This window comes from Delphinus delphis, chromosome 1 (assembly GCF_949987515.2).
Source record: "Delphinus delphis chromosome 1, mDelDel1.2, whole genome shotgun sequence".
Lineage (NCBI taxonomy): Eukaryota > Metazoa > Chordata > Mammalia > Artiodactyla > Delphinidae > Delphinus > Delphinus delphis.
In genome coordinates, this window is record NC_082683.1 from 107,921,425 (window position 1) to 107,932,076 (window position 10,652).

At 35.0% G+C, this 10,652-nt stretch overlaps 1 protein-coding gene across 3 annotated transcripts in view; it reads right to left on the reverse strand.

Moving 5' to 3' along the window:
• GOLPH3L (golgi phosphoprotein 3 like) overlaps positions 1-10,319 on the reverse strand; it is a 38,272-nt gene extending 27,953 nt beyond the window's left edge. For 2 of the 3 annotated variants that reach the window (XM_069541331.1, XM_060029437.1), the window contains exons 1-2: positions 10,181-10,319; positions 7,986-8,180 (exon numbers count right to left, since the gene is read on the reverse strand). In XM_069541331.1, the coding sequence (XP_069397432.1) occupies positions 7,986-8,168 (183 nt within the window). In that variant the 5' untranslated portion in view covers positions 8,169-8,180; positions 10,181-10,319. Of the gene's footprint in view, positions 1-7,985; positions 8,181-9,586; positions 9,724-10,180 lie in introns of all 3 variants that reach the window. The other variant, XM_060029427.1, reaches the window with a different exon arrangement.
• Positions 10,320-10,652: the final 333 nt, after the last annotated feature.

Below are 10,652 nucleotides of genomic sequence, written 5' to 3' on the forward strand. Positions count from 1 at the left end.
AGTTATACCTAAATAAATCTGAAAAAAAAAAACCCCAGCAAACTCTGGGTAAGGGACATAATCTGATTTCCAGAGTTACCATATCATTAGATTCAAATGTCTAATTTTCAGTCCAAAAAATCATAAGACGGGCTTCCCTGGTGGCGCAGTGGTTGAGAGCCCCCCTGCCGATGCAGAGGACGCGGGTTTGTGCCCTGGTTCGGGAGGATCCTGCATGCCACGGAGCGGCTGGGCCTGTGAGCCACGGCCACTGGGCCTGCGTGTCCGGGGCCTGTGCTCCGCAACAGGAGAGGCCACAGTGGTGAGAGGCCCGTGTACCGCAAAAAAAAAAAAAATCATAAGACATATAAACAGTTCAGTATGCTGACTCAAAGGAAAAAAAAAAAGACAGAAACTGTCCCAGAAAGACCAGATGGCAGACCTAGTAGACAAAGACTTTAAAACAACTATCTTAAAGATTCCCAAAGAACTAAAGGAAGATGTGGAGAAAGTCAGGAAAATGATGTATGAACAAAATGGAAATATCAGTAAAGAGGTTGAAAACTTAGAAATCAAAAAGGAATTCTAGAGCTGAAAGTATAATAACTGAAATTAAAAAATTTACTAGAGGGATTCAAAGGCAGATTTGAGCAGACAAAAGAATTAACAAACTTGGAGACAGGACAAATTGAAATTATTGAGTCTGAGGAACAGAAAGAAAAAAGATTGAAGAATGATGAACAGATCCTAGGGAACTGTGGGATATCAACAAAAGTGAACCAACGTATACATTTTGGGCCTTCCAGAAGAGAAAGCAAAAGGGGCAGAGAGATTATTTGAAGAAATAATGGCCAAAAACTTCCCAAGTTTGATGAAAGATATACATATAAATATCCAAAAGCTCAATGAACTCCAAATAGGATGAACTCAAAGAGACACACACTGAGTCACATTAAAATCAAACTGTTGAAAGTCAAAGACAAAGAGAGACCTTGAAAGCAACAGAAGATAAGCCACTTGTCCCATACAAGAGATGCTCAATAAGATTATCAACAAATTTCTCATCAGAAACGTTGGAGGCCAGAAGACAATGAGCTGATATATTCAAAGTGCTAAAAGAAAAAAAAACAACAAACCTGTCAACCAATAATTCTATATCTGGCAAAACTATCTTTCAAAAGTGAAGGAGAAATTAAGACATTCCCAGATAAACAAAAGCTCAGGGAGTCTTTACCACTAGGCCTGTCCTGCAAGAAACCCTAAATAGAGTCCTACAGGCAGAAATGAAAGGACACTGGACAGTAACCCAAAGAAGTATGAAGAAATAAAGATGTCAGTAAAGATAAACATATGGGCAATTACAAAAGCTAGTATTATAGTAAAAATGGTTTGTAACTCCATTTTTTGTTTTCTACATGATTTAAGAGACTAATACACTTTATTATTTTTTTTCCCAATGAGGTATATACTTTCTTTTTTTTGAGACTAATACACTTTAAAACATTAGTCTAAAAATGAGTATTAGTATAACTTTGGTTTGTTACTCTACATTCTGTTTTGTACATAATTTAAGAGACTAATGCATCATAATTAATTTAACTTTCGGGGCACAAAATGTATAAAGATGTAATTCTGTAACATCAAGAACTAAAAGGGGTGGGATAGAGCTATACAGAAGCAGAGTTTTCCTATTTTATTCAAGTTAAGTTGGTATAAATTCAAATTAAAGTGTTATAACTTTAGGATGTTAAATGTAGTCCCCATGGCAACAACAAAGAAAATAGTTACAGAATATATAGAAAAGGAAATGAGAAGAGAATTAAAACATTTCAGTATATTTATGTTTGGTTTGAACATAAATTCCACAATTTGTTGACCAGTTTAACTTTGACTCCCATAAAGAGAGGATAATATTTGCCTTACAGGATCAAGCAAGAGAAAGTGCAAAATGTTTTGAAAACTTTATGTTATACCAATAAAATATGAAGAGGGAGACAAAAGAGATGAAATGGCTCCCATCAAGTTTACAGAGTCAGTGGTTACTGCCAGAAGTCCAAATTTAAGTGGGTGGGTTTTGTCTTAATATCAATACCAGATATTTTAGAAGACAACAGTGTGCCACTGGTGGTTGGGGGAGCATACAGAGAGGCAGGCTCTCAATGAAAACAGCTTAAACTATATTTTCCTACTGTTAAAATAGGACATTGGTCTCCCAGTTTATTTCCTTTTGTACCAATAGTAAATAATTCTTTGTGGTTATATGACTAGATATAATTTTTAAAAAGCAAAACAAAAGTTTTTCTTTTTTAATAACAGCCTGTGTTAATAAAAACCACAAAACCTGACAAACGAGTCTTTCTGATACACTTGCCCTATTCACAATGGCAATACTAGTGACAAGAGATTTACTGTTCATTTTGTGCTATCAGGAAACTAAAAGACCAGGTCGTGACCTAAATTATAAATTACACTTTTAATCTTTTGATTTTAATAAAATGTTTTAGAACTGAGCAACTTTCAAAGAGGAGCAATTTTCTCCCTCTATAGCCATTCATCCACAAGTTGTTTACTGACTTATTGTGACTGATTTTTTTTAACTTACTGATTGTTCACTGAGATTTTTTTACCAGCTTTAAAAATGTTTGCACTTCCAATCTCCCATCGCTAATAAATTACAATGAGTAAATTATAACTGATGAAGGATCATTAGTAAGCTTGAAAAGCTTAGCATTAACATATTTTATAATTTAAAATGAAAGTTTTATTCAGTTTGATTTATCATTTTTATATACGTATGAAGAGTGACATTGTTTGAAAGAACATAATTAGTAAGTACAAGAATATTGTTAGCAGCACTATTCATAATGGACTCCTGAATGTCCATCTACCAGTAGAATGAATGGTCATATATCCATATAATGAAATACTATCTTGCAATAAACTGAATTAAATTATATGCAACAACATGGATGAATTTCAAACATATTGGACAAAAGACTACATGACAGTATTAATCTCAAAACATAAAGTTTAAAAACAGGCAAAACTAAAATATATTGTTTAGGGATATATACACATGTTAAAACTACAGGGAGGTAGGACAGCATGTGATTAGGGAAGGGCACAAGATGATGCCTCCAGGATTCTGATAATGTTCTATTGATGGTGGTTACATGAGTGTTTGCTTTAAAATTGCTTGTTAAATTTTACATATGTATTTTATACACTTTTTGGAATGTGCTATATTTCACAATTTTTGAAAAGTTAAACAATAAAACACACAACTGGATGTCCAGCTCTGGTACTTGTTTCAAAACATCTGAGTTCATTTAAAGGAGATGGGATTTTTTCAAATATTTGTGATTTTTCTAGCTGCAAATCACTGAAATTATTACAAACATCCAGCTCATGTTCTTTTTTCCTAGAAACTGTCTCTCTTCACAGACTAACTCTTGCTTATCTTCAGAATTCAGGTTAAGAGTTATCCCCTCCCAGAAGTCTTTCCCAGTATATCTTCTCCTTCCCTCTCCCACCTACTACTTTCCACAGTACTCAGAACATAGTTATGCATATATCGCACTGTACTCCAACAGTCCACTGACTTTCCTGACCCCCTCCTAACTTCTCCAGCCATTCCCAGGCCACTAGACTATAAGTAATCTCAAAAGCAGGGACTATTGTTTTTGTTCTCTTCTAATATTCAGCACTTGACATATATGAGGCATTCAATAAATTTTTGGTGACTAAACAAATGAATGAAAATATATTTCCCTAATACCAATGAACAATACTTCTTGTCGATTTTTACTCCAGTGACATGAGAAATATGGTGAAAAGCTTTTATGTCACAGTGCTTAGTAAGCACTCAATAAATGGCATTATTAAGCAAGAGCTTTGCAAGGAAGGGAAGAGGGCTAAAAAACACTATCCAAATTTAAAAGATTATGGCCAAAAGTCAAAAGCATTAGTAGGTTCACTCATCTTACAGGTAACTTAATTATAAAGATTTTCATAAAGAAGTTTTAAATATATTAGTAATTTAATTAAAGCATTAACTGTCCATGAATCAATACAAATATCTATATCAAAACTCTTAACAAAGGCAATAATGACAAATAAACAGGATCTTGATTTCAACAGGAAATAAATCTATTTTATTTTGGTCAGGCTGGTGCTCAAGTTTAATTTTCTCAGTTGAGGTCAGTGTTACTGAACTGAGATAACATCTAATTTTAAACATATTTGAAAGGTTAGACTCTTCAACATAAAAATTTCTTGATTATTTCACAAGACAATGAAGCTTAATATTTTAAACTAGTCTGTGGCAGCTACTACTCAGAAGACTCTTAAGAAAGGATGACAGTAATATTTCACGAGCAATCTGACTATATGACCTGCTGTCATTTTTTTCTAGGCCTACAATTCTTGAAATATTAGTCTCATTATGTTATTTTCTACATATAGGCTTTTTAAAACATAATTTAAAAAATTATAGCATTAGGTTCTATACTTTAAACTTTATGAAACTCTTCAGCAAAAGTGAACTTTGAGACATTGGGATGCAAAGTTTAACATTTGGCAATTTTTTTTTGACATGTCACAAATAAACCATGAAAAAACAAGAAATTACATATATACCAAAACATATACTCACAAAGAACACAGAGCAAAAATATCCTTCAATTGTATACAAAAATGAAATGGACGTTGCTGTTTTCATCAGGCTGATCCTCTTTTACTTAAAGGAAAGAGTCTAAGTCTCGCCTGGCACTTAAAATCATTCCTACTCTGATCTGAGTCTAATTTGTCAATTCTGAATCTCATGGTTTTCTAAAAACACCATCTACTTCAGTCATACTGGTACTCAATTATCTCCCAAATTCATCAAGCTCATGAAACCTCTGCTCACTCATCCAGAATGTGTTCCCTTCCCTTCTTCCATTTATGTAAATCCTATCCATTCTTACAGGCCCAGCTGGTTTTACTGCCTTCTGTTCTTCCCCAGATTATTTCCACTTATGATGATCTCTCCTTCCTCCAACTTCCTCTGCTCTTACTGTTCTAACTTGGAAACACTTGCTGTTTTTTAATTGTCGTTTACTTCTTTAAAAATCTTTTGAATTGTGAAATGTAATGCACACACAGAAGAGTACACAAAAGTGAAAAGCTCAATGATTTATCCCCAAGTGCATATCCATGAAACGTTCCCCAAGTAGAGAAATAGAAAACTGTTAGCACCCAGAAACCCCTTCATGCTCTTGTCTAATCACTAAAACTCCCCTCCTCCCCTGCTCCTCACTACCCTAACAACTATGGTAATCCCCTTCTTGCTTTTCTGTATGTTTTACCACCTAAATATGCAATCCCAGATACCACAGTTTAGTTTTTTGAATTTTATATACACATAATCATACAATATGTATTCTTTTGTGTCTGGCTTCCTTTGTTGAACATATATGAGAATCATACATGTTTTGTAACAATGTTCATTTTCATTCTATATAAAAATATATTTATACTCATTTAAATAAATGAACGATTCATTTTTATCCACTCTTCTGTTGATGGAGCTTTGGGTTACTTAATTTTTTTTTTTTTTGGGTTACTTAATTTTTAAAAAGACGTATTATTTGTTTTATAGTATATATAGACATATTATTTGTTTTATAGTATAAAATGTTATACTATTTTATATTTACTTTAGTATTTGTATAATGCTAAGCACATTAAACATTGATTAAATAAATCAACAAGTGGTTTGAGAGATAAGAAGAAAATAAGTTGAGCTGGAAATCAATGTAGTATTTTTTAGAGAAAGTTATGTAACTGGCATTTTGGAACAACTATTACTACTTTAATAAATCAGAAGGTTTGACCTCTCCTATTTATGTACGCCTAAGGATTTATCATTTCTCATTCTTTCTGAGCCAACTGAAAGCTAAAAACTTAATTTATCAGCTATCTCCAAAAATAAAATTCAAACAATTCAAAAGGTGGATATTATCTGCCCATCTTTATACAGTATTTCACCAATATGTTGAATACGCACTACGATCATAGCTCTAAACAAGCTCCTTTATTTTTTTATCTTATTTCCTTAAGTTTATATTAACTATTATAAATTTAGGAACACAAAGACAAGTCCAAAGGCAGTTTTGCTACAGAACAGAAGCAAAAATTCTAGTACCTAGGTTCAGCAGGAAATTAATCATTCCTATTCAAAACTGAAACAAACAAAACAGCATTTTAGATCTAATATGCTCTTCTGTTTTAGTGATTGAATGTTTCCTAGGCACCGTGTAAACATCTCAAAATAGTATTTATACCACCTAATCTTCAGACCTACTCTGACTTTCTCTTAGAGAGTCAGTTTTGCTTTTTCATTTATTTGACTTTTATAAAACTAGACCCTCACCAACTTTCTCAGCAAACAGGAATATATTCTTCCGGGTAAGATTTTATGATATATTTGCATCTTGGCCAAGTACACATGGGAATGTCTCTAACGTTAGTTTTAATAATACACAGGCTATAACAAGTCTTTTAATTTCTGTTCAAGTTGGTAATTTAACATGACAAAAATCAGAGAAGGGAAAAATGGTAAAGAAAAACTAAACTAAACTAAAATAAGGGTATTCTCAAGTTGAGGAGTCAATGTAGAAAAGAACAGATATTACTGGATGTATGTAACCAATTCATTTCTAAGAACAACAATCAAAGCCACATTTAGTATTTTTTTAATATAAAGTAACATTTTAATTTGATAAGTTTTCAAAACTGAGGCCAATAATAAATATGCCTCTTTTTGTACTCACCAAAGTCTTCTTAACAAGGAAGTAGATTATTTAAAATATTATTTGTATATCCTTTTTTTTTGGCTGCACTGCACAGCATGTGAGATCTTAGTTCCCCAACCAGGGATCAAACCTTCGCCCCCTACTTTGGAAGCGCGGAGTCTTAACCACTGGACCACCAGGGAAGCCCCTATTTGTATATTTTTATAACCTCTTCATTAGCGAAGAAAGTGATGGGAAAACACAATAAAAAGTTAAATTACAAGTGAAGGATAATGTATACTACTAATAGAAAAGCCAAGAAAATATTTGGTTGTATCACAAGATTTGCTATCTCGACTAATTTCATTATAAAATAGATGTTCTGTTAATAAGGGAAAAATTAGAAAAAAGGGAAAGCTGTAATTAATTTTAAAACATTTTCTAAAATAATCCTCATCAATTGTTGATATTTAACTTCTAAAAATCCACAGAATAGAGGGACTTCCCTGGTGGTCCAGTGGTTAAGACTCCTCGCTCCCAGTGCAAGGGGTCCAGGTTCCTGGTCAGGGAACTAGATCCCACAGGCCACAACTAAGGTTTTCATGCTGCAATTAAAGATCCCACGTGCCATCAACTAAAGATCCTGCACGCGGCAACAAAGATCCCACATGCTGCAGCTAAGACCCGGCGCAGCCAAATAAATAAATAAATATTTTTTAAAAAAATAGCTGCTCTGCTTGTCCAAAACCACTAATAAAAATAAAGATACACAGAATAGAATAAGAGTTATTCTTCTGTATTATAAGAAACCAACCCCTGTTTATTTTTGTAAGACAGCTAATCATACATGTTCCTTGTCTTCTCATTTAAAAGACTTTTCTCCCCAAAGCTCAAGAAGACTTCAATGTGTGAGCCCTCTTTCTTAGTTTAATAAGAGGTTATTTCACCATCAATCTCACTTGGGAAACTACAAGTACAAACACTTCATACTGTGTTACATCTTCTAAAATTCTGGAGTAATTTTGTAATTAAATTATACTTCAAGAATTATACTTCTGGATTTTACCCTCCAAGTATCAACCATCCTCCCAAACTCCCCCATCCCCCAGATGGCTGAAGCACAATTCTAAGGCCAATTTAGTATTAATGAAAATATTTTATCAGATTACTTCCTAAAAACATTCCAATATTTAAGTCTTTGAGACAGCATAGCAAATCCAATTGCATTACCTCTTTATCTTTTAGTCCCAGGAGCAATACTTCTTCCATAAGCGTGAGGCGGATATCCTTAGAGTCTTCAGTGTCCTCATTGTCTTGACTTCTGTCTTGATTAGTGTCTTCCTCACTTTCCACCTTCTTTTCAGAGTTCTTCCCTCCTTCTGTACGACGGGCCCGGTGAGTTAAAGTGGTCATTCTTACCTGTCTCTGGAGGGGGTGATGAAAAAATATCTATATGTGTGCTTATGTAAATAAACATCTAGATATTCATAAATGCATACTAAAAATACATATAGGTAAGAAATATTTACAAACTTAAATGAAGAAAGGAAAGAGTAATGACCAGAAAAAATTAGGTGGATAACAATATCTTTTCCAAAGTAAAATAGGTTGAACTCCACTGGAGGCATTAACAAGAAATCAAATCATTAATTCTAAAGACCAGTAGAAAGGACCAACTTTTTTTTTTCTTTTTTTGTGGTACGTGGGCCTCTCACTGTTGTGGCCTCTCCCATTGCGGAGCACAGGCTCCGGACGCACAGGCTCAGCGGCCATGGCTCACGGGCCCAGCCGCTCCGCGGCATGTGGGATCTTCCCGGACCGGGGCACGAACCCGTGTCCCCTGCATCGGCAAGTGGACTCTCAACCACTGCGCCACAAGGGAAGCCCAGGACCGACTTTTAAGCGTGCTGATTTCTTGTGCATAACCTAATCACATAATCATTGTGATTCCTTTCACAAAATGGATTCTCCCCAAGTTAAATAATATGGAACAGCAAAAAATTGTGAGCATCCAGCTCCGAAGAGCATACAGTAATTTATGTGCAATTTCTATAAATATTCAACAGTTCATTATAAAACATACAAAAAATAGTGAAAAAAATTAAGAAAAACTAAATAGAAATATATGTTCTAATATTTCCTTCCCAAACCCTAATGACTCATTTCATGCATTCACTTTGGAGATTACCAGTCTACAGAATAACACTCAGAAGATCATGTGTAGTAACTTTCATCTCTATCCCTAGGCTAGCCACCTTGCAAATACACAAACAGCTGACAACAGAAAGCACTGGCAAGAGAATGTTAAAAGATTAGCAGATTCTTTCTCAAGTACAAAAAAAATCAGAGCACAAGCCCTTTTATACCATGCACTATAGTTTTTTTAAAATCTACAGTCAAGAGAAATTGCACTACCATGTGTGATAAAGTTTAAAGTTAGCATACTTTAGATATATCTAAATGTCATTTTTAAGATGAAATACAATAAATATTTTAAATCAGCAATTACTGAAAATAGCTTTTTCAAGATCAAAAGAATGCATTCAAGAGACTGGATCCCATTCTATCTTCTAGTAATATCTTCCATTACTCCCAATTATGTACTGTTAAACCATTTCTCAAACATGTCCATGCCTTCCACCTCTCTCCTTTGTACAGGCTGGAGTTCTCTCCCTTTTCCCTTCCTTTCTAAATTCTACATATTCTTCAAAGTCCTATTGAGGACCCACTGTAAAGCCTTCAGTGAATCTGCTTCTCCATTACCCCTATGTCCCATAGCCAGAATAGGTCTCTCCTCAGCTGTACGTTCACACAACTTTATTTATACTTACTTCCTTTAAAGTATTTATTATAGTCTTTCTTTTGGTATGGCTGTCTCTCAACTGTAAACTTCTTGAGGGCAGGGATATTGTCTTCTTGGGTTTTTATATTCTCCATAGCAACTAGCACAATGTCTTTAACGTTGTAACTGCTCGATAAATATATACTGATTAAAATGAATACTCAGAAATACATGTAAACGTTTAAAAAAGAAATACAAATGAAGTGACTTACAAAAGATTCTTTGTACAAGGCTATATTTCAAATAATTCTTGGCGGGAGGTGGGAAGAAGAGTGAAAGAGGAAGAGAAGCATGAAATAAATGCTTAAAGGCACTAACCCTATCTGGCACGGTGAATAGAGCTCATATCCTAACCCAATCCAAGAAACTTTAAATCTTCAGGGCAAAAAAATAATGGGGCATCTTCTTTGAAAAATTAATCGCCCTTGGACATTTACTAGTTAAAGACCCTATTTGGAAAAAAAAACCCAAGGGCCCCAAAATTAAATAAATAAAAACCTCCCTCTCCCCACAAAATGAAAAATTTGGAGGTTTTTTTTTTTTCGACGTTAGAAAATGTATTGATATTTCCCCCGTTGCTTACCTGACGTTATTTCCTGGGTTACGGCCAAACTCAGGCTGCAGCTTGCGCTCTATTTCAGGGGGACACCTGTCCCCACCCCCACCCCCCCACCCCCGACCGAGTAGGTGAAAAACTTCTCAGCCACGCAGAGAGAACAAACTTCCTGATCCTTCGATGCACAGAAGGAATAACACATCAGCTTCCTCAGGATCACTAAGCAACCTACCTTGGTTTCTTCATTGGACCAATCAGAAACCTCCAAGGTTGAGTTCAGCCAATCGGAGCTTACGAGGGGAGGCTCTCCCCCCGCCCGGCTACTGCGTTGCGATCCAGACAAACACCACCAAAAGGAGGCAGGTTTGGGCTCAACCTGACAGCTGGTCAATCCAATGAAGGAACCTTGGTAGAGAAAGGAAAGAGGGCTGCGCTCCCCACCCTCCATTAAACCGGCCAATCAAAGCGTTCGGTGAGCTATCACCAGCTGCCGATCTAC